The sequence below is a fragment of the Tachypleus tridentatus genome, chromosome 7 (assembly GCF_004210375.1).
Source record: "Tachypleus tridentatus isolate NWPU-2018 chromosome 7, ASM421037v1, whole genome shotgun sequence".
Taxonomy (NCBI): Eukaryota; Metazoa; Arthropoda; class Merostomata; order Xiphosura; family Limulidae; genus Tachypleus; species Tachypleus tridentatus.
In genome coordinates this window covers 75,321,440-75,347,538 of record NC_134831.1, presented here as the reverse complement: position 1 = coordinate 75,347,538, position 26,099 = coordinate 75,321,440, and the positions used below count along the sequence as shown (strand labels likewise).

Genomic DNA, 26,099 nt, shown 5'->3' with positions numbered 1-26,099 from the left:
GCAGGTGAAGTGTTTTTGTGTAAAATAATTAGTAATTAAATACTAACATTGATATCGAAGTCAGTCGTTACATGATCACAATGCGCTATAGTGTGACTTGCACTCCCATTAAAAACTTTGACTAAAGAAAAAACAAATAAGGTGATTCTGCAGTAAAAAAAGCCAATACGCACTCGAGACTCCACTTAAACACAGAATAAACTCCTTTTTAACTGTATGAGATTTGTTGGACTTGATCGAGAAATTTGCGACAAACGTTCCGGACAGAAAAACAAACAAATACGTGTTTTTGTGTTTGTGTGTTTTTCTTATAGCAAAGCCACATCAGGCTATCTGCTCAGCCCACCGAGGGGAATCGAACCCCTGATTTTAGCGTCGTAAATCCGGAGAAATACCGCTGTACTAGCGGGGGGCCAAACAAATACAAGAGCATTAATTATAGAGATAGATCTGGTTTGTTTTGAATTTCGCGCGAAGCTACTCAAGGGCTATTTGCGCTAGCCGTCCCTAATTTAGCAGTGTAAGACTAGAGGGAAGGCAGCTAGTCATCACCACCCACCGCCAACTCTTGGGCTACTCTTTTACCAACGAATAGTGGGATTGACCGTCACATTATACACCCCCACGGCTGGGAGGGCGAGCATGTTTAGCGCGACGCGGGCGCGAACCCGCGACCCTCGGATTACGAGTCGCGCGCCTTACGCGCTTGGCCATGCCGGGCCAGCAGTGTAAGACTAGACAGAAGGCAGCTAGTCATCGCCACCCACCGCCAACTCTTGGGCTACTCTTTTACCAACAAATAGTGGTATTGACCGTCACATTATAACCCCCCCCCACGGTTGAAAAAGCGAGCATCTTTGGTGTGACTGGGATTCGAACCCGCGATCCTCAGTTTGCTAGTCGAGCATCTTAACCACATGGCCATTTTACGCCCAGTGAGTTAGGACTGCTGAAAATCGTTGAAAAAATATCTTCTCACAGCCCATACGTAATGACGTGAGTCTGGTAGTAATGTATGTCTTTAACTGAAACACCTTTAAGGCTGTTAGAATCACGTGCCAAGAAGTCTAATGGGTTTTCGTCTTCGTTGAGAGTGACAATAGAGGGGCGAGAAAACTGAACTTTTGGCTGACGTTTATGACGTGATAGTTGGGTTTACTTTATAAGTTCACATATTATGAATCAGTATTATGAGCAAAGATTCGTTTGTCCACGATCGCAAAAGTGGAGCACATCTCGAATAGTGGGAAACACCACAGTAATATTATACGAGTTCCGCTAGCTCAGTTTTATGGGTTTTGCCAAAACCTTATACAATGTAATAACGTTTGTTGTTTACCGACCGTAATTACTGGCGTTTATTTGTTGTCCTTTGGATGTAATTATGAAGGATAATTGAAAACAATTCTAGTTTTGAATACAATCGTGCAGATAAACAGATAGAAGCAGACCTAGATAGACAGATTACTGATTTCTATAATTATCATAGATAAAGTGCACAAGAAAGAGTGTTCATTAAATCCACGATTAGAAAATTCACATTTAAAAGTTTCTTATCGTACAGAAAACATCCTTCTTTGTTTCTTATTAGTGTCGAAAATGTTCAAAATTGATAAGCTTTCATTATGGTGAGGGTTGGGTTTTTTTTCCTTATAGCAAAGCCATATGGAATCGAACTCCTGAATTTAGCGTTGTAAATCCGTAGACTTACCGCTGCATCGGGGGTGGGACCATTATGGTGAGGACCTTACATATCTGAAGGGTGCCCGTAGGTGACTGTATCAACTGGTATTAATCACACACTAATAGCTGTTAGTTATATTTATATGATTCTTCCCCAGTGGCACAGCGGTATAGCTACGCACTTCTACTACTAAAAACCGGGTTTCGATACCCGCAGTGGACAGAGCATATTTGCGCTATGCAACAACACCAATGACATTGACTAGTATGATGCTGCCATCTAATGAAAGTTAATGGCACTAAAATATCGAATTCGTTCAAAATAACGAAACCCTTGATTAAGAGGAAATGAATTATAACTAACGCGTCAATCTTATGTTGTATAATTGAACACTCTAAGAGAAGACAGTCGTATGAAACATATGGCTGGTATTAATATTTTTATTGTACAGATACACAGGAGTTATCTTATAGATTTTAGTGGTATTGTTTGTCGATCGAGAAAACATAATGCAATTTAGATAAGAATAGAAACGTTCTTACCGTAAGAACCGGGTTCTAAAACCGGGTTATTTAAGCATACACGCATGTGTCTTTTCTCAAAACAAATAACATCTTTTTAAAATCCACGCAAATAGTTCCGGCATGGTACATTTTATAACATGTTTATTAAAATACAAAACAAAAACAGAGCAAAGTAAAGAAACTAAACAGTTTCTATAGTTACCGATGGCATACAAGAAAACACAACACGTTGCAACAAAAAATGTTATTTCAATAAAAAAAGAGATTGATTGTTTGTTTGTTTAAATTTCGCGCAAAGCTGCACGAGGGTTATCTGTGCTAGCCGTCTCTTATTTAACAGTGTAAGACTAGAGGGAAGGCAGCTATTCATCACCATCCACCGCCAACTCTTGGACTACCCTTTTTACCAACGAATAGTGGGATTGACAGTCACATTATAACGCTTCTGGCTGAAAAGGGGAGCATGTGTGGTGTGACGGGGATTCCAACCCGCGACCCTCAGATTATGAGTCGAGTGCCTTAACCTCCTGGCCATGCTGGGGCCTAGAAACATGTTATTCTTGAAATATTTTTAATTTATGTTTGTTTAGTTTCTTTTTTATACGCCTCCCAATCAGATATACAATCTCAGTTTAGAGATGCAAATTATGTATACAAATTAAATATTCAAATAATGTTTTATTTTCTTTGGGTCGAATGACTGTCCTATTTTGTTCTCGTGTGTTGTTTTTTTTTTACTTTAAATATAGCCAGGGGCTTCTAAAGATAGAATTGTTTCAGGTCTATTTGTTCCTCTTAGAAAGCTTGTGCTTAACGGTCAGTGAATTTGAAATAACACAAACCATAAACAGCACCCAAATAACAAGCGTGGCGAGTGCGTATACTAAAGTTTATTACTCATCAGTATTCCTACTAATATACTGTTTGTTTGTAGTGTAAGACTAGAAGGAAGGCAGCTAGTCATCACCATCCAACGCCAACTCTTGAGCTACTCTTGTATGACCAGACCACTACTGACGCCATCAAAGTACTAAGCGTGCTTTGTTACAGAACGGAAATCAAGAACCTATGGATTCACAGTCCTAACGCATAATCGTTTGTTAAGGACAGTTGTTATTACATATGATTAGTTTTAATAGTTTCTTTTTATAAGTTTATTTGTTGAGTAAGTATTATTTTATTATAAGTTACAGAAGTTTACTTGTTGATTAAGTATTATTTTATTATAAGTTACAGAAGTGTACTTGTTGATTAAGTATTATTTTATTATAAGTTACAGAAGTTTACTTGTTGATTAAGTATTATTTTATTATAAGTTACAGAAGTGTACTTGTTGATTAAGTATTATTTTATTATAAGTTACAGAAGTTTACTTGTTGATTAAGTATTATTTTATTATAAGTTACAGAAGTTTACTTGTTGATTAAGTATTATTTTATTATAAGTTACAGAAGTTTACTTGTTGAGTAAGTATTATTTTATTATAAGTTACAGAAGTTTACTTGTTGATTAAGTATTATTTTATTATAAGTTACAGAAGTTTACTTGTTGATTAAGTATTATTTTATTATAAGTTACAGAAGTTTACTTGTTGAGTAAGTATTATTTTATTATAAGTTACAGAAGTTTACTTGTTGATTAAGTATTATTTTATTATAAGTTACAGAAGTTTACTTGTTGATTAAGTATTATTTTATTATAAGTTACAGAAGTTTACTTGTTGATTAAGTATTATTTTATTATAAGTTACAGCTTTTACAGTAAGATTTGTTTTTAAAACAGGTATAACGTTTCAATCATTCTTCAGTGCACAAGTTTTAACGGTAAATAACTACATCAACATTTAACAATCAAAAACTATAAGCGATTATTTTTTAAGTTTTAATAAAATGATAAGATTACTGCATTGTGGTATAATTATGTGGCAAAATTAAATAGCTTAACATAAACGGTATTTTACGATATACGATTGTTTTTTAATAGCCTAACAAAGCAATGAAATTCATTAATATCCCGAAGTTTTTTAAAATTGATTGAATAATTTTTACAGTGTTTGTACTGTTTAGTTACGGCGAAGAAATGAAAGCCACGTGCTGTTGACCATGACCAACAACAAGGCAGCCAGTCAATAGAACACTACCACCCACCATTCACGCTAAGGAATTAATTGTTACTCTTATAACGCACCCACAACTTAAAGTGTTTAGGATTTCTTTTTAAATCACATAGATTCGAGTCTTCCGTTAGTACAGTGGTAAGTCTACGGATTTACAACACTAAAATCAAGGGTTCGATTACACTAAGTGGACTTAGCAGATAGCTCGATGTGACTTTGCTATAAGCAAACACACACACACACACAGAGATTCAAACCGAGTTCACCAGCTCCCAGAGCTCTACGAGATGACGGTTTGAGCACGACCAATTAGTCAACATGCAGGGCTGTGGATATATAGATTAGTTATTCGCGTCACATTAGCACCAAAGAAAATCATTTTAAAAGCGACTATCGAACCTCATTATTCAGGCCCCCAGGTGAGACAGCAGTAAGTTTTCTGACGTACAACAAATAGCATGAAGTGACTTTGCTCGAAGAGAACACACACATTATTCAGTTTGACTAAAGTAGCCCGAGAGTTGACAGTGGGTGCTATTACTAGTTGCATTTCTTTTAGTTTGCCACTTATAAATTAGGGACGGCTAACACAGATAACAATCGAGTAATTTTGTATGAAATTCAGAGCATATCCCACGCATGTCATTTTCCGACCCCGACATTGGTGTTTTCGTTGGAAGTCTTATATGTGGTGTAACTAGATTGTCAGAGGATAAATTGTGAAAGCCGTACGAATGAAAGATTATTTTAAATCAGAATAGCTCTAATACGCTTGATATTATATGTCATTGTAATAATTTTCTGTTATTGTGCACTCGAAAAATAAAATCATTCTGATATTTCACATTGAAACCAAATATATCGCAGCGTCTCAGTTGTCATAACGTAAATATGTTTCCAAGGTATTGAAATGGGGTCAACAGGTGGTGTCACGTTAAGTTTCGAAAGATATCTTAAACCTTCGTGATTTATTTCGTATTAAGTTATTCTATTATTACAAAATGGCGCCATCATTAATAAATAAACGTTAACTATACACCACGAAGCCTTTTAAAAGTAATATACAGCTGTTATTTTGGAGGATGTATTTATGTAAACTTGAGAAACCTGAAAAAAGTAATTAGATTGAACTTTCTAGGAGCATTCTGTTCTATAGTTTCACAGTAAACTGTGTCCAATGATCAGTGATACTTGGAGTAATGTCTCTATGTTAATTGTTTAAAGATTGTCGTTTATCTACACTTAAAGTTAATTTAAATAACACACGACTGTGATGTTTTTATTGTCTTAAACCTTTCTCATGTTATACAGTAATTACTGTTTGATAAATCAAAAATTGACATCCATTTTTATCCATCACGTACAGATTTTTGACAAAACGTCATATGTATTTTTGCATAAATAAATATTTTGCACTGAAATTGGGTCACATTTTGTCATGCTTAAAATATTGATAGCCACTGGCTAGAGATTTATCTAGCCACGTGAGAGTTTTATCAATCGTTTTAGAACCGAAACTTGATAATAAATATTCGTTGTAGTAAACGAAAAGATAATTTGATCTAAGTAAGAGGTTTCCCTCTTCAATTTGTGGAAAATCTTTCCGTGATAGAAAAAAAGGAAAAGAAAATTATCTTCGAAATATACGTAGCTGAATTATGAAGAATTTGTTATTAAACCCTAAACAACTTTTATGAAGTGTATATACTAAAGATTATTTTCTGTGTATCTTAAATTGCATAAATTGATAACCAACTAAGTGGAACTGCGATAAGTTTACGGACTTACCCGCGAGGGAGACGGTAGATAACCGAATGACAGACAGTAAATCAATAAGAGAAACTTCCTAATTCTTATCAGAGTTTGTGTGTTTTAAAATGTATTACTTTTAGCTTCAATAAAATGTGAAGATACTGACTATTTATTCCTGCCTGAGAACAAACTATCTAAAATAAGATAGTTTGTAATCATCGTTACAAGTAGTTATTGAAACCGTTAAATTGTCTACCAGCCAATGAATTAAGGATTTTATGGAATAGTCTTTTATTACCTCGTTGTCGTATATCTTGCAGGTATTAATATGTTCGAGGTTAGACAGGCGCCGAAATTACATCAAAAGTCATTTGAAATTCCGGATTCAAAGTTCCTAAACTGATTTAAAATTAAAACAAACTTTTTGTGATTAAAAGCGAAGTTATTATAATGAAAAATTTAATATTTGTCAAGATGTGTTCATTTTATACACAAATTAATTCTTACTATAATATTTATCTTACAGACACTGCCATCTATTGGGAAGTGTTTTACTTACAGAAAATAAATTGTACGTTGCGTTATATGATGTAGCTTGTTTAAATAAAATCAAGTTAATTTTCTAAAAATTCGCAGTTAAAATTTAAGAATTAAAATTTAACAGTAATTTATTACCAAGATCAAAGGTATTACTCTCGAATGCGTGGTATTTACCATCTTTAGAGATGGGTTCTTCTCAAATATAAATTTTTACGACAAACCAACGCTGCGCTAACTGTCGTCTACTGGAAAGTTTCTTACTTATGACAGAGGCGTGGTTCGTGCAAAAAAAATTGTATCACTACTAGTTTATATCTACAAAAAGGTTCATGACAAGTGCGTTGTGGTTAGGGTAATGATTTTAGTACATAATAGTATTGTGACTTTGGTTTGTATATTTAGTTTTGTTATTAATTAAGCACACATTAATACTGTGTTTTTATTTGATTATCAAAGCTTTGTTTCATTTTGCGTGCATGGTGAATAAAAATTCATGTTTTTGCCACAGTTATCTATTAAAAGGCAAAACCTCTGCAAGCTGAACTGTATAAATACCGTTCATAAATGGCACAGCAATAATATAATGTGTGTTAAAATTTAAGGCATCGGACATCATTAACGTGGTTACATCGTTTGAAATTATAACTAACAAGCTTTACATAGAATCCACTAATATATGCATAATATGTTATAACACTCGCTTCTTCTGCAACTCCAACTTCAAGATGAAACAAGAGGGAATCTTCAACAGCTGCGATACTCGAAATTCTTTTAGGCATAATTAAACTAAGTAATTCTACGAGACATTTTACACTTCCTTTTTAGTAGCTATATTTTTGTACGCCACAAATACCAAGCGTGGCGAGTGCGTATACTCGAGTTTATTACTCATCAGGATTCCTACCAATCTACTGTTTGTTTATAGTGTAAGACTAGAGGGAAGGCAGCTAGTCATCACCACCCACCGCCAACTCTTGGGCTACTCTTTTACCAACGAATAGTGGGATTGACCGTCAGATTATAACGCCCCCACGGCTGAAAGGGCGAGCGCGACGGGGATGCGAACCCGCGACCCTCAGATTACGAGTCGCACGCCTTAACACGCTTGGCCATGCCGGGCCGTCAATCTACTCTCAAACTGAAGCTTTCCTTGACAAAATTAGAGTATATTAACCTATGAGATCTCGGTCATGGCTAAATACATCAGTTAACAAAGTTTTACCTTCTTAGTCCAAAACTGTAAATATATCTCAAATTGGTCAAGTGATAATGGAAATAAGATCTAAAGGTTTGTACTTTACAACAAATACAACAATAGCCGTTGTGACGCAACTAAAAATGACCGCATAAATTTGTTATAGTGTGTACCTTTTAACGTGTACCTGATAAAACCCACAGCAAGGCATGTGGCAGTGCGTGTTTGTTACGAGCATGCGTGCATTAGTCTCCGTTTAACAGAAAATGACAAAATAACTCATCCAAAGAACATACTCTTAAGTAGTGTAATTGAATGTTTTTCCTTATCAGCATCATAATAGCCACCTACTAGCATATACATAATCTGTTATGTTTCTTTTATATATTGCCTAACATTTCAGTTTTCTTTGTCTCTCTCTCTAAATGGCCCGGCATGGCCAGATGGTTAAGGTACTCGACTCATAATCCGCGGGTCGCAGGTTCGAATCCCCGTCGCGCCAAACATGCTCGCCCATCAGCCGTGGGAGCGTTATAATGTAACGTCAGTCCCACTATTCGTTGGTAAAAGTGTAGCCCAAGAGTTGGCGGTGGGTGGTGATGACTAGCTGCCTTCCCTCTAGTCTTACAGTGCTAAATTAGGGACGGCTATTACAGATAGCCCTCGAGTAGCTTTGTGCGAAATTCAAAAAAACAAACAAACAAACATGCAAGTATGATGGTTTAATAACAGGCACATATTTCTTAATCGCTTGTTTTCGTGTTTGGTCAAAAAAGAATATTTATATTACATGTTTATGTTACATACGAAGGCCACTTCGTGTTCCTTAAATGAAATGAATTTTAGTTTTCTTCTATTTTTTTTAAGAAGTCGGATAAATTGTACTTGCAATAAAAATGATAATTCTATATACCCGCATTATTACTGTTTATAAAGTCTCGACTTGTTATAAGTCCAGCGAATACAACAAATAGCATAAAACAAGGTTTTCACGCAGTTGTGTTAAAGAAATAGATCCAACATTTAATAGTACACAGCAACTATTTCAAGTGAGATTGTCCCCAGTCTTAAAATACAAATTGTTTTTGTAAAGAGAAGATAACCTTCGAAATAAGATTGTTTGGCTTTAGGTGTAATGACTATAGAGAGACGCCAGGTGATAAAAGTTTCGCTAACGAACTTTTGAACCAGTTATCCTATAAGGATTTTAAGGAATAAATGTGATGACGTAATGAAAACAAACAATGTAAAAGTGCTGAGTGCATCAAATTGTCTCACAGTAGTATATTGTATTCGTACATTAAAATTATCAAGTGAACTACTTTTATTGTATTTTGAGACAGGAGACAGTCTGTTTCTAAATATTTATTGTGTACTGTTAAAATTTGTTTTCATGTCTCTAATGCGTCTTATTGAAGTTTTATAAAAGTAAAATATTAGGTTATAAAATCACGTGTATATTAACTTTTCACGAGGCCTAGCATAATCTGAGGGTCACGGGTTCGAATCCCCATCATACCAAACATGCTCAACTTTTCAGCCGTAGGGCCTTATAATGTTACGACCAATCCCACTATTCGTTGGTAAAAGAGTAGCCCAAGAGTTACACTGCTGAATTAGGAACGGGTAGCGCAGATAGCCCTCGTGTAGCTTAGTACGAAATTCAAAACAAATCAAAACTTTTCGTGTTCATTTTTGAATAACAGGTCAAACAGTTGTTTATCTGATAGTTTTTCAAAAGAAAATAAATATTCATAAAACTAAAACACAACAGAAACTTAAAACGTATCGCACAATAAAACTTGAACAACAATAACATCAAGACCTGTTGGACATTCTCTGTATGTTCAGAAGTGGTCTACAAATCCAATCAATAATATTTGCATTCATTAAATCTTTTATCGATGGCAACACACTTTAAAAAAATCAATTTCGATATTAAATCTTAAGGATAGGGAAAGATATTTAAAGCTATCAAAACAAATGTAGAGAAAGTAAAACCATTCTTTTGTGATCACATGTTACACGATTTCCTCTATGGCAACATTATCCTAACGTTATTGGTACAGTATTGAAATAAAAATACCACATTATATTAAATTACATGTGAATACAATATCATTTTGACCTGGATATTATAAAAAATTAGTTTTGAAAATTTATTTTGTAAATGTAGAGGGCGTAACTGGATTGATAATTATTTTATATTAGTTAGTTATCACCATTAGATTCCATCAAGGAACATAGGGGCGCAATCGCTTGCGGATTCTTCAACAGGTATTTAAGTGAGTAGGTTGTTAGCCCACTGCACCGAGCCGTCCCTAATTTAGTAGTGTAAGACTAGAGGGAAGGCAGCTAGTCATCACCACCCACCGCCAACTCTTGGGCTACTCTTTTACCAACAAATAGTGGAATTGACCGTCACATTATAACGCCCCCACGGCTGGAAGGGCGAGCATGTTTGGCGCGACGCGGGCGCGAACCCGCCACCCTGGATTACAAGTCGCACGCCTTACGCGCTTGGCCATGTCAGGCCAATTATTTTATATTACTTAAGTTTTTAAAGCATATAAACTGTCCCTTATTGTAACTCCTAGCTTCTCCAGGTGTAAGATCACCACCGAAACATGTATAAAATGACAAACAGGGCTTATGTCTCTTTTTATTAAAGTTTTGATATGCAGGGTATTTTAACGATGCGGTGTGTTTCAGTTTTATTAAACTTTGCACAAGTGCGCTTTTCTTATATTGTTGGTGTAAACATTGTTTTTGAACCTGCTCAAAACTGTATTATTGATTCATAAAAATGAGATTCCTAATTTACACATACGCAAACCTGCTAAATTTTAAGATATGAATGATTAAAATATCGTTCATTATAGTTAGAGAAGATGGCGTTTAAATTCTTACTTATGAACGAGAAAAGGTTTTGATTCAGATTAGTTATGTCATGTTACGCAATGAATTAATTACGCACAACTCTGTTTGAACCGATAAAACAAAGAAAAGCCAGAGTCAAAAACAGAAGAAAGACAACTAGTCAAAAACAGAATAAAGACAACTAGTCGGCAGCACCCACTACCAACTAGTGGGCCACACTTGGCTGACCAAATGGTACAACAAACAATAATATGTGGTAGAAAGTTAGGGAGATCACTAGGAAGGGGGTGCTCAGCAGCTTTAGCTTTTATTCACCCTCTCGGGATGGTGGTGAGGGCTGTGGTTCAAGTTCTGTAGGTTAACTTGATCCAGGCTTCACACATCAAACGATGATACGATTTGAGACAGTCAGTATTATAGCGCATCCACATACACTTTCTCCTAAGGGCAAAGATACTTGTTTTTTGAGGTGTGTTTTTTTTTACCATACTGGGCCTCGACCCCCGAATCTTTAAATTTACAACATGAGCACGTTACCCACTAGACCTATTGAGATCTAAAGTAAGAAACCGTTCAGAATGTTTTAAAATAGCAGATTTTTCTTAATTTTTAACTAGTTTATTATAAAACAACAAATTTGTTTTCAACAATTTTTTATCTGAAAAGTAAAATGATTTAAATCGCATTGCAATATGGGCTGACGTGGTCAACAAGCCGGACTTTGGACAATACCTGATGTGGTCAATAAGCCGGACTGTGGACAATACCTGATGTGGTCAACAAACCGGACTGTGGACAATACCTGATGTGGTCAACAAGCCAAACTGTGAACAATACTTGATGTGGTTAACAAGCCGGACTGTGGACAATACATGATGTGGTCAGCAAGTAGGACTGTGGATAATACCTGATTCGCTTCTCACTGCCACACAAAAACGCTCTTTTTTCACTGACGCCATCAGTCCTGTAACAACGATGGTCAGTTCTTCCATTCAATTAGAAAATTCAAGGAATTAGCGTTAAACGCTATTGACTATCTTAACTATCTTACCTCTAGCCTATCATTTGAAAATTAGAGACGACTATCGCGGCCCAGCATAATCAAACGTGTTAAGGCGTGCGACTCGTAATCTGAGGGTCGCGGGTTCGCATCCCCGTCGCGCCAAACATGCTCGCCCTTTCAGCCGTGGGGCGTTATAATGTGACGGTCAATCCCACTATTCGTTGGTAAAAGAGTAGCCCAAGAGTTGGTGGTGGGTGGTGATAATTAGTTGCCTTCCCTCTAGTGTTACACTACTAAATTAGCGACGGCTAGCACAGATAGCCCTCGAGTAGCTTTGTGCGAAATTCAAAAACAAACAAACAAACAAAACGACTACCGTGACAGCAACTTTACACGACTATCCTAAACACATCACGATGGTTTATTGCACTACTCTGTACGTTTTTAAATGAATAAAACATGCATGAGTTAGGATTTATTTCCTTTCAATTTATCTGCTTTTTGTAATTACATGACATTTCCAAAAATATGGAACACACACAAACTGATCCAAATCTTTTTTAATAATAGCGTATCTAAGTAAATGTTGTTTGTAAAAGCCACTAGGTGAACTTTAAATCGGCTTTACTTGAAAAAGAAAAAAAAGAAACAGCGATTGCTAATCTTTGACACACGTTTACAAAGATCCTTTTCTCAAAATCTCTGAAACGACTCGGTGTTACGTTGGTGTATTTAAATATGTCGTCAGGGTTTTTGTGTTACTCTTTTGAGATCTTGAAATCACTATAAAAGGTAAGACGGTTTCAGCAGCAAAGATGCAATAACGTATATTAGTTCATGTAATAACTATGTGATGTTGAAAAAAAACAACAAAAAAACTCCAACATACATGTTTTGTATTTAACTCTTTAGGCTTAGTACCTATTCACAATGTAATAACGGTGCTCCAACTTGTAATTCCTTGTATAAAAGGAAGGAATTCTATGAGCGCAATACTGAAGGATTTTCAGTAGAATGTGAAAATATGCGAACATAGTTTCAGTTAGTTCATCAAAAAGTCTTTATGGTTTAAAGTATCATGGATATACGCATCGTTACATCACCAAGTAGACATTTCAGCAGACATTTCTAACTTCCATGCTTCCATTCAATAGTAAGTTTGAGGACTTTTATCACTAAAATCGGGGCTCGATATTCGCGAGTGGGTGCAGCACAGAATATACTTTATGTAATTTTGCATTTCAAAATGCCCCCCGCTAGTACAGCGGTATGTCTCCGGATTTACAACGCTAAAATCAGGGGTTCGATTCCCCTCGGTGGGCTGAGCAGATAGCCCTATGTGGCTTTGCTATAAGAAAAAAAAAACACATACACGCGTTTCAAAACAAACTAAATTAAATATAGTTCCTCTTATTATAACACAATGTTTACCATTCAGGCCTTGGATAAATCTGTGAACTATATAATTTTGTACAAATCAGTTTCGATTCTTTTTGTACTATACAACCCTTTCCATTTTTTTTAAATTTATGTATTTAATAATGGCCTTCAAAATGAAGCAGCCTCCACAGTACTCTAAGCGCTTAGAGTGTAAGTTTACACGCCCACACAATAGTCATTACGTCATAGCTGAAACTAAATTACTGCCGAAACAACGACACAGTGAGCAGCTTGTGAAAAACACACTAACGGTTTAGGCCAAATTAAAACATCAAAGCATTACAAACCAAGTAACTCCAGCCAAGTTGGAGTACGATTGATGTGATGGCTGTACACAGGACCGAATTTTTGGCCAAATTTGGGGTTCTGCCACAGCTGTTACAAATGTCGGAACGCCATTATTCATCTAAACACTCTTACATCACTTGAGAAACAGTTAAATATTTTGTTTAAATTAAGATAAAAAAGCATTCAGAAAAGTTTTAATGTTTTTCTCCTTTCACATGTTTAGAAGGCAAATAAAGAACCGCCAGGAAGCAAAACTTCACTAGGGGGAAAAATTTAACAATTGTAGCACATGTGTTTACTTATAGAACTATGGGAATGTGAAACATCTGAAATTCGAGAACAGCACGGTGGTGTATCTGTGTTGATAGCTGACCCTGACTGACATCTGGAGCTATAATTCCTCTTTGCTTGGAATATGATTGTTAATTAGCTTTGAAACAATCAAAATAAAATGTGATGACATCTGATTGGAACATTTTACACGATCCTCACATTACTGGTTACAAGAGAACCACAGTTTTTATTGTTTAACCACTTTTTCAATAAATGAATTTTTAATTTTACACAACTGTGCTGTTTTGTTGTTTTTTAATATACTTGTACAGTTTTTCCCATTTATTCAAACTTGGTTGTTTTTGCGTAAAATATTATGAGCCGAAATCAAAACTTTATTTTATTGTACTTTAAAACTCTGACGAATCGTTTATTCTACATCAATGATGACGGGATCGTTAATACCAGAATCCTCATATATAAAATAGAGAAATTTTACTAGAACGTTGATAAATAACACATAATATACTCGTAATTCAGCTGCTAGGCATGAATACTTACAAACAACGTATTTAAACTTCAAAGAACTTATCACTCAATAATATAATTTTTGAAACTGAACAACATAAAGAAAATCATACTCTGAACTCAAAAAGTTATAAAAATGAATCGAAAAAACTAACTGTTAAAATTAATTATTGTAATGATACGTTCAAGTTTTGTCTCTTCTGAAAGATCGTTTGTGTGTGTGTGTCTGAGGTTGTGTGGGGATGCACAAGTTTTTGTTTAGAATTTTCGCGCTAAGCTACACGAGAGCTATCTGCACTAGACGCCCATAATTTAGCAGTGTAAGACTAGAAGGAAGGCAGCTAATCATCACCACCCACCTCCAACTCTTGGGCTATTCTTTTATCAACGAATAGTGGGATTGATCGACACATTATAACGCCCCCACAGCTGAAAGGGCGAGCATGTTTGGTGTGCCGGGTGATTCGAACCACGTGGCCATGCCCAACTATAGACCTGAGGTTCTGGGCATCGAGCTCTCTTGCTGACAAACATGAAGTCTTGCTCTGTGAGTGTGTTATAAGAGTGACGGTCAAATCCTACTACTAAATTAAGGATACCCCACGAGTTGGCGGAGGGTGGTGATGCCTTTCCTCTAGTCTTACACTGCTAAATTAGGGACGGCTAGCGCAGATAGCCCTCGAGTAAACAAATAAACAAACATCTGTTAAGCAAACCTTGTCCCTTTCATTTAACTTCATCATCAAGTAAGAAATGTATCTTTACATCACCTGTTAGGGCAATTATTAACTTGCCTCTCTAACATCATACATGTAAGAAAGTTTTCCCCCATTTTATGTTCAAATCTTAGTGAAAAAAAACAAACAGATATTGTTTCTGGACATAACTGGCAGTAAATTCTATACCCTTTCACTACAGTCTATCTAAGTAATTTACGTCTCTACCCCTAACCTAAAGAAGTTAGTAGAATACAAATAACACGTAAAGTAACAAAAGAAGTAAAATAAGATTATTTTAAGATTTGAATTACCTTACCTCAGGCTTTACTGCCCGAAAGGTGGCGACTTTCTGTAAAATTATCCATAATTGCAACACACGTGTTACAGATCGAAATAAAACACGTACGAAAGTTTGAGAAACTCATCTCTACACGTGACGTGTTTAACAATCAGCAAGTCACATGACTAGTTCGTAGAATGAAGTAATATGAGGTGCGAACAGACTTTACGGCTTGTGTGAATGTGATATAAAAACAGTTTCAAGTACGGTAATACATTTAAAAAATAATGCTCGAAGAAAGAGATGCTAAGACGTTAAGATCAATTTCTTTGACACAAACTCGCTTATTTGAAAAACTCGTCTCAGTCTCTCTTTTCTATCACCAAACAGAGTTGTCATTCCAATATAAAACGTCTGACATTATTTTGCCTTCTAGGGTCATTTGGAATCAGCTACCTTATAGCTTACTACCATCTGATGTACTACAAGGGAAAAGATATAAAGGTCACCAGGAGTAACACAGGAGAGCGAGATCCAAAGGCCGATTTGTTATATCACTCTCAAGAGGCTCTTGAGGGTCGACATGCGCCATGTTTGGTGGTATTCAGTCCAGCAGTTCTCAAGCTATAAGGGGATAGAGGTTCTATAGTGATATTAGGGGCTCAAACCCAAGCATCAACCTCCGTATGCTACTCTCTGGAGCCATAAAGTTACATAATGGGTTTGGTTACAATCCTTCCAGCGTTCGATTCGCCGGTTATAAGCAGACACAAACATATAGACTGCTGTTATATGATTGTTTAAATAATGCTAAATCTAACGAATTATAAAAACTTTTTTGATTAAAATATATTTAAATGTGTGACTAAAATTTTATTAAAATAACATTAATAGATTGAGATAATTAAAAGTACTGTTGGATAGTTAAAATAATAATAATACATTTTGATATAGAATAATTTTACTTTATGCTGGCTTATGTATGATACGAAAACAATCTGAATTACGAAAAGCAACTTTAGCTTGTTTTATTCACATCTAAATAAGTTAGTTTTTAAACATTTACAAACATGTATTCAGTTTTGTAATGAATACATTTCTTCTAACTGGATGAATTTTATATTCCTACATGTGGGGAAGTTTCCTTTAAACATCACTCGAAGGGTTTTTTGTGTCCAATCATATTAGTGATATAATGCGCAAAACGTTTTGTCACTAAAAAATAAAATTACAAATCGTTCTAGAGAAACACACAATGTTATTCATCGACGACTTTTACGGCACTGGTATTATTTATTTAACAACAAAGAAAGTCTTTATTATATTGGTTAACTGTACAATCCACGTGATGAATTAAAATATTTGACTAATATATTCTCGTTGAATATTTGAAAGTTACACAATATTGTCTTTCTATATGCTGTGAGTATCTATTTTATGCATGCTGGATGTTTTTCAAAACGGAACGGAAATAATAAACAATGGAACAAACAGCTTTAGGGTTTGAATCATTGTTTCTTGTTATCCTCTTCCAGTTGTATGTTTATTGTTAGGCATGGCGATATTTTATCCGGAAACTAACAGCACTAGAAGGTGTAATTTTACTTTTTTGCGCGAGTGAAAACTCTTTTAATGAACAAATTCTGTTAGTAATCACGATTTAAGACTCGTCTAGAGGATGTTTGTTTGTTTGGTTGGTTTTAAATTTCGAGCTAAGCTACACGAGGGCTGTCTGCGCCAGACGTCCCTAATTTAGCAGTGTAAGACTAGAGAGAAGACAGCTAGTCATCACCACCCACCGCAACTCTTGGGCTACTCTTTTACCAAAGAATAGTAGGATTGGCGGTCACATATAACGCCTCCACGGCTGAAAGGGCGAGCATGTTTGGTGTGAGCCCGCGACCCTCAAATTATGAGTTGAGCGCCCTAACCGCCTGGCCATGCTGGGCCACGCTTAGAGAAAACCCGGTGAAGAATATGAGATTTTTTTTGTGTTTGTATGACTTTTATCTTATAGCAAAGCCACATCTGGCTATTTACTGTCCCAACCGAAAGGGATCGAACCTCCTGTTTTAGCTTCGTAACTCTGAAGACTTGTCGCTGTTTCAGCGGGGAACGTCAGCGAGATAAAAGAATGATATAAATTGGTTTACTAAAATCAGTTACTCAAACAGTTTTCAGAAGGTAATGACGTTACTGGTCACATGATTTTACTGATTTAGTGATCTCATTTTATACTCTCTTTATTCACGTGGACGAAAAGAAAAATTAATTCTTTCTTTCCATTTTAAGTCGCAAGTTTATTGACTTTAGGAATAAATTTATATATATATATATATTATTTATAGCTTTAAAATTATTGTTAGCTTATAAAGCACAAAACTACACCATTAATTATCTGTTCTGTGTCCACCACGTGTATTGAAATCTGGTTTTCAGAATTATAAGCCTTCGCTGAGCCACTGAGAGACTAGTTTTACACAACAAATTAGTAAGTTATTTATTAATTTGTTAGTAAATTAAGAATGTAATAACTCAAGAAAGCCTCCTACCTTCTATGTGATATGACGTGGATTCATCCTCAATGACAATATGCTGGGTTCCGCTATCCGCCTTCTGAAAGACGACCCTCTTTTTAGAACCTTCCTTCACACTTCCCCTATCGTTGTTAGTTTTCAGTGTTTCTAAGCCTCTCATCACCAAATCTATATCCTCATCTAGTCCGTTCCAATTGTCATGACAACCCTCGGTGAAAAAGTCGCACAAGCCGCAAAAATCATCCTTAAATGGCATGATTTCCATCCGAGGTTCAGTCGCTTCCGATGTGCTTTCAATTTCAGCATTCCAAGCCATTAGAGGGGGTTTTCGCTTGCATAGCTTGCACGTGCAACGTTCGCACGGGGCTGGTTCCATGAGTCCCATTCTCTTCCTTTCCTCACGACAAAATGTGCAACATTCACATAATTTCATCTCTAGATTATTGCTGTTGTAAGTTTCTTCTATCGGTCCATTCAAACTTAATAAAGAGCCACGCCCTTTTTCTTCCTGAAAACAGGTACTGCAGCAGTGACGAAATTTATCAGACATAATTATTCCTATGTTCATGTTATCTAGACTGCTGTAATCTATGCAATGATCTTCAGTTTCTGTAATCTCAAACGCTGGGTTCTCAAAAGCCAGAGCGTTACGGCAGTCTGAGCGATGAACTGTACGCTCAACCGAAAACTGTCCCCATTCCTCGGAATGCTGTCCATGGGAGTGAAACAAACCCTGTGTTCTCCACACTTCACGTTCGGTTAAAGCACTGTCCATAATTCCTGTTTTTGTGTACGAACAAACAGTCCCCATTACACGTTAATCTTAAAGCTTTCTTATTGAATGTCATTCCGACAAGGTGACGCTCCAGCTTCTGTGAAGAGATAATAAAGTCCTTGAGAAATAACACAAAACAGTTGTTTCTTCTATTAACTTTCTATAAATTAAATGGTGTATTTCATATGGCATGCAAGATAAAAGTTTTCTATGTTGTGCCATCTATTGAGCCTTGTACGAAACAATAAAATGAGAAACATTTACAGTAGTCAATTATTTTCTGATGCAAAAATCGCGTGTAATATTGTAAGAGTTTGTACCTACTTGTTTTGAATTATTTGTTAATTTTGGTCGTTGATTAAAAACATCGCAATGCTAGAAATACTATAAACATTACAAGTGTAATACATGGCAAAAGTATACAATTTATCGTTGAGGTAACGTCAAGCAGCAGTGCTCTGTGCTGCCCTCTATCAACGATTCCTAGAATATTAATCCAGATGAATAGTACGTATTCTTGTTTATCACACACATGTATTCATGTGTATTTATTTGTAATAACGTACATGAGTAAACGTCTGCGTTACTTGGAAGTACACATAGGTTTTTATATGTGAATGTAAACATAGATGCACAGACTTGGCAAACATGTAGGTACAAGGTGTGGCGCTTACGCAGAATAAACGGGTAAATGTAAGGTATAATACATACCTCGCACGCTCCCCAATGGCTCAATGCTACGTCTGATGATATGTAACACTAAAAACTGTTACTTTTTTATTCATGATGAACATAGCACAGACAGCTCTATGTGCATTTTTTTTGCTAAATAACAAATAAACCTAATAAGAAACTTAACGTGGACCATGGCTTACAAATGTCAATAAATATTTAACCTTAAAAAAATCGCGAATATGGTTTTATTTTATTTTTTGATTGCCCCCCGCTTGTACAGCGGTATGTCTCCAAACTTACAACGCTAAAATCAGGGGTTCGATTCCCCTCGGTGGGCTCAGCAGATACCCCGACGTGGATTTGCTATAAGAAAACACACACACACACACATTTTAATTGTTTTTTTATTAATTATTTTCTGAAAAAAGGGTTATTCCATAAGTCTTGTTCATTACGAATATATTGAGGGAAATGCTGCATATTGAAAATAATTAAAAGACAAAATCCTGTGTTGGCGAGTTCACATGAGAGAAATAACTTTAGTCTTCAATATTATAAACACGAAATCACCATGTGAGTAGGTAGTGAATTCCAAGATCATAAAATTTAGACATAATTTTAATTAGTATAGAATAGTTTAATAGTTGTTTTTCTTTTAGTAAAAAAAAGTCACATAGGACTATTTGCTGTGCCCGCCACGTGGAATCAAACCCCGAATTTTAACGTTGTAAATGCATCAAGTTACTAATAACCATTAGCCCGACATGCCCATGTGGTTAGGGCGCTCGACTCGCAATCTGAAGGTCGTGGGTTCGAATCCCGTTCCATCAAATATGCTCGCCCTTTCAGCCGTAGGGGGCGTTATAAAGAGACGATCAGTCCCACTATTCTTTGAAAAAGAGTAGCCCAAGAGTTGGCGGTGGGTGGCGATGACTAGTTGCCTTCCCTCGTGTAGCTATGCACGAAATTCAAAAAACAAACAAACAAGCCATTAAACCCACCACCCTCCAAGGGACAAAGTTTTTATATTGTTTCTTGGTTTTGTTGTTAAGTACAAAGTTACAGTCTGGGCTATCTGCTCTATATGACGTGTGATAACAAATACGGATTATTAGGGATGTAAGCTCTCAGATTTGACACCGAGTCGAGATTATTTATGCACGAACTCGTTTTGAACAAAATCACAGATAATGATGTAACCGTTTCAGTAAAACGACTTTTTCCCTTTAAGTATGAGTAAAGATTTCCGAGAAGTAATTCTTAATTAACAATAGCTTCCGAACGTAAAGATCGCGTCTTCCTTTTGGATCGACGAGGTCAGTATGAAGGCTTGAAACGCTGAAATTTGGGGTTCGATTCCAGCGTTGGACACAGAATAGATAACCCATTGTGTATGTTTGAGCTAAAACAAACAAAATACAAGCAATATTAAAACTGCAAATAGTTACGCTAGGAGAAAGAAAAAAAATAAAGTTGACGGTTTTCGTTTATTTTATTCGTACTTCTAGACAGTAAGGCCAGCTATAACTAGAAATGTTCTTAAGGTGAATACGGCTCACAAGAAGTAGATCACAGAATGATGAGTTGATCTATAGCAAGTACTAACTTATCCGTCGTATTTTTGTCAGACGCAGAGAAAGTTCGGCTAAGTCTACCGAAAATGGTAATCAGTAGTATGTATTACGTACAACCAGTTTACTTATATTGATGGCAAACATTAATCATATAATAATATCGATCACAGATGTAATGTCGAAAACAAGCTTGTTTGTAGTCATCTCAATGACAAACAAATAAACTAATAATATTAAAAACAGGCAAACTTCTCAAAAGTAGGCCTGGCATGGCCAAGCGCGTAAGGCGTGCGACTCGTAATCCGAGGGTCGCGGGTTCGAGCCCGCGTCGCGCTAAACATGCTCGCCCTCCCAGCCGTGGGGGTGTATAATGTTACGGTCAATCCCACTATTCGTTGGTAAAAGAGTAGCCCAAGAGTTGGCGGTGGGTGGTGATGACTAGCTGCCTTCCCACTAGTCTTACACTGCTAAATTAGGGACGGCTAGCACAGATAGCCCTCGTGTAGCTTTGTGCGAAATTCTAAAACAAACAAACAAACTCTATAGTAATACCGATCACAAACAACTAATCTAAAAACTTTGAAAACAAACTTGTTTATAGTGTGTGTGTGTGTGTGTGTGTGTGTGTTTTATGGTAAAGCCACATCGGGCTATCTGCTGAGCCCACTGAGAGGAATCGAACGCCTGATTTTAGCGTTATAAATCCGGAGACTTACCGCTGTACTAAGCGGGGGGTGTCTATAGTGATATAGATCTGAGAAAAATAAAGTATAATATTCAACACGCAAACGTCTTTAGTGATTTCGATGGCAGTTAGTATTGACGAAAACATAGATATTTCTTTATAATTATATCGACCAGAGACACCTAAACTAGTGAAAATGAACATCTGCAAGTGATACTGACAGCAGATAACTCGAGTTATAAAACTTCTTTTGTTCAAGAACAACTTTACTTCTTTGTTCTTATCTCGGTGAAACCCACGATACCACTTTTTCTTATTAATTATTCATCCTTTCTCCGGCTCACCAGCAGAGGGAGCTACGGATCACAGATTGATAAATTCTAAACTACGCTGTAGTACTCCGTGATGACGTGAAAACCCACTTGTAGAGAAAATTATATATTTAAAAACGGCTGGTATGGATAGAGAAAACTCTATGTAGAGGTGCGAACAACGTTTCGATCTTCTTCGGTCATTGTCAGGTTCACGAAGAAAGAAAGGATTACTGACTGGTAGCTGACCACATGTTTGAAGGCAGTTGAGTAATTGAGTGTAGGAATGTAGAGGGCGTGCTTAGATGTTGGATATATTTATTAATATAGGTATAAAGTGTTCCTTTATATTGGTTTATTTTGGGCTTGAGTTGCTGTATAAGTAAGGCTTCTTTAATTTTGCGTTTGTTTATGTTTGTTTCTTTATTTAGTATTTGGGTGTTTTCTATGGTTATGTTGTGTTTATTTGATTTGCAGTGTTCGAAAACGTGTGAAGATGACTTTTTGTGTTCTTTGAATCTGGTTTCCATTTTTCTACTTGTTTTTCCAATATATAAGTCGTAGCAGTTATCACATTGTATTTTATAAATAATGTTGGTGTTGTGTTTGTCAGTGTAGTTTTTACATGGCATAGACCATAGTTTTGTTGCCACATGTAGCTGTAGTACTGTTAATAATGCAAACTACCGACCTTAAACATAAAACTAATCTAGTTATATTAGTCATAAACGGATAAAAAAAAACAGAGAGAGAAGTGTTTAATAAATACATAGGTGAAGTGTGGCCATTTTCCATCTATATATAGTAACACGCTTTGAACTTGTTATGCATTATAATTTATCTCGGACGATTTTTCAATTTATCATGTTACGTATTACGATTTCAAGTAGTCTGAAACTGAGTTACATTGTAATTGAAGTTTAAAAGCTAATTAAATGCAGAGATGTATCAAGCTTATGATGTTTGCCAACAAGATTGATATACACAATTTTCTTTTTAACACAAATATATTTTAATATATAAACAATAATACGATTTATAATAACAGCTATGTATACTTCTTCCCAGCTACTTCCGGGCACGGTCTGGGTAGATTATTCGGCGCCCAGGCCGTGAAAGTGGGTTTTCTCGGGGTACTCCCGTTTCCCCCCACAGCAAAATCTCTGGCATCGGACCTGTAGGTCCCAGCCTCATTCTAAAAAGGGCCGTTTACCCAGTCACAGGGTATCTAATCAATCACAGTAAATTTTAAAAATCAATTCGTCAGCCGCCAGTGTACTCCGTCCTCGAGCCAAGGTCTGGCTCACTTCACTTTCGCTGCTTTCGTCCAGTTCTCCCGTCCTTCCTCTCACTCACAAATACACCATTCCATTTTTTGAAATGTTAAAAATAAAGTAAAAATTCCACGGATATTTTAAAACATTTCGCATGTAAGGGGACGAAGAGGAACTACAAAGTTCCTGAACACCCCAGTTGGAGAGAGAACTCTTCTGATTTCTCTCTCTCTAAACTAAACCCCTGCCACGTTAGTTTGCGTTTTATAATAACAGTTATTACAAATAATTATGTATATACAAAAGTTTTACAAACTTAAAAACAGTATTGAGTCTAATATCTGATCAGGAATTTGTTTGATGTCTTATCGAGGGCTCACGACGAGCGAATTAATTTTGATTTGATATAAGTAAAATTCACTTAACATGGAGCTAGCTTGCTCTTCGCTGATCACACGTGAGTTTTTCACCGCTGAAGTTATACAATGTATTCGTAAAAATACTAACTCCAAAGTTAATCCGCTGATGTTAACTGGTTTTAATGTTCAGTATCTATAAACGTTCCTGGTCAAATATCTGTAGTTCCCCGATTAATAAGAGTTCATCACAGATATAAGTTCTGAGGTTTATAGTATACCGACTGTGGCAAACCAACAATATATACTGTCTCTTAGCGCATTGTATTGGTTAATTTTATAAGCTTGAGAGGAAAGTTTCGAAAACTTTTACCTAAGGCAATAGTACTAACAACAATCAATAATATTTACATACACACATATTGTTGACTCTTACACTCGAGAATCTTTTACAACTTTAGCGAATAGGCGGGAATTTCGCAAGACCAATTTGAACAATATAAGTTACATGTATTTCTAAATATATATTTAACTAAAACAAACACTGATATTAAAATAAATACACAACAGTAAATCCTTCACAAATTACACAAGAAAAGGACCTCAAGACAGAAAGAGAAAGATAGTGAACTTTTTAATAAATAAATACGTGAGGTGTTGGTCAGCAGATGTGAACTTTAGCTTATGACACAACAATCTTACTCTTAAACAACCTGTAGGTGTTGTTTGTTATTGTTCTCTGAGAAAATGTACTGTAGTAATGTAAGTTAACATTCTGAATGCGCCAAGTGCTTCCTGTACCTTTAGTCACGCGCTACATATCAACTGTCATTGTTTTATAACTTTTTGTAGATGCTCTCACTTCTCTGTTACATGATCTCCAATCGTTCTTCCCAAAGTGACATCTATAAATTAATTAAGTATTCTTCGTTCTTAGTTTCAGTAAACAATCGACAAGTGTGTGTGAGTGTTTCTTCTTTCTTAGTTATACTTTGAGAAAACTAACTTTTATATCTTTACTTTGATTAAACGTTCAGGTTGACACTTTCTTTGGAAGACATGTTAAACAGATATTAGTATACAGGATGCCCGAAAGGTCCAGAACTACAGTCATTTTAACAAATGTTACAATCTGTGTTATATGTGATGTCCTTGTATTTCGAAATAAAATTTGTTTTAACAGTAGGTTAACGTACTTTGAAAGCAGCATAATCAGTTACTTACCTGAAATTATGAAAAACTGCAAATCATTTATGGTTCTGGACACCTTATAAAAATAATCGAAAGTTGGTGAACTCACAAGCGTAAATAGAAATTAGCCCTTTCAGCAGTCCCTAATGTAGCACTGTAAGACTAGAGGGAAGACAGCTAGACATCACCACCCACCGTCAACTTTTGAGCTACTCTTTTACCAAAGAATAGCGGAATTGGCCGTCACATTATAACGCCCCCACGACTGAAAGGGCAAACATGTTTGATGTGACGAGGATTCGATCCGGGACCCTCAGATTACAGTCAAGTGCCTTAACTATGTGGACATACCGGGCCTCTTAAGAGGTCTGTAGTCCAATAGCACGACCGTGTCGTTAGTTGCTTTCCTCATAAAAACAGTTGTTGGTTTTGAGATATATCAGGATGCTTGTGGTCAGTTTCGGTTTTAAAGTTTTCGTAAACTTCACAATCCTTTGTTTATCATATCATTAAGAGTACCAATAAACATATCCACCTCTGCAAGTTTTTCCGATCTCACGGAAAACACGGAAAAAAAATGCTTCCTCTAAATCATGATTGTGTTTTTTTGCTTTACGTCGTTTAACAATTTCACAATATAAATATCGTTTGTCGAGAATGCTTTATATATATATATTCCTGCAATGCGTAGATATCGAGAATGATTGTGAACGTGAATAGAATATTTAATCTAACACGTTTGGGCTTACGCCAGCATGTATTTATCAAACACAAGCTTTCAAAGACGTTTACAAATGTCTATCAGAAGAGTGACAATGTTAATACGAACATTCTGTTAAACACTGTTTTGTAAAGTATTAAATAAAGTGATACAGCCCATTGTTTATGTTTATTACTAAAGATTCAGGGAAGAAAAGTTATTTAACAGTTTTCAGTCTTGAATTGGATGGTGGATACAGGTTTAGATTATCAAATAACAATCTCAAAGTTTGAATCATGGTTTCAAATCGCAAATATTTTAACATATCATAATAATAAATTAATTTTTAAAAGAGGTATATTACCTTCTGTTTTTCTTCTAGATCTTCCATAAAAATATAATGGATAAAAGAAGCAAATCCATCAGCCTGCCTCCTATCCATAGGAGTGAAGAACAAAGAAGCGAATCCATCAACCTGCCTCCTATCCAATAGGAGTAAAGAACAAAGAAGCGAACCCATCAACCTGCCTCCTATCCAATAGGAGTGAAAAACAAAGAAGCGAACCCATCAACCTGTCTCCAATCTAATAGGAGTGAAGAACAAAGAAGCGAACCCATTAACCTGTCTCCAATCCAATAGGAGTGAAGAACAAAGAAGCGAACCCATCAACCTGTCTCCAATCCAATAGGAGTGAAGAACAAAGAAGCGAACCCATCAACCTGCCTCCTATCCAATAGGAGTGAAGAACAAAGAAGCAAACCCATCAACCTGTCTCCAATCCAATAGGAGTGAAGAACA

General features: G+C 36.0%; 1 protein-coding gene across 2 annotated transcripts in view; it reads right to left on the bottom strand.

Moving 5' to 3' along the window:
- The window catches only part of LOC143255999 (dual specificity calcium/calmodulin-dependent 3',5'-cyclic nucleotide phosphodiesterase 1A-like), a 463,989-nt gene that overhangs the window by 423,753 nt on the left and 14,137 nt on the right, over positions 1-26,099 (bottom strand). The window contains exon 3 of one of the 2 annotated variants that reach the window (XM_076512519.1): positions 17,775-18,631. In XM_076512519.1, the coding sequence (XP_076368634.1) occupies positions 17,775-18,570 (796 nt within the window). In that variant the 5' untranslated portion in view covers positions 18,571-18,631. Of the gene's footprint in view, positions 1-17,774; positions 18,648-26,099 lie in introns of those variants that run through there. The other variant, XM_076512518.1, reaches the window with a different exon arrangement.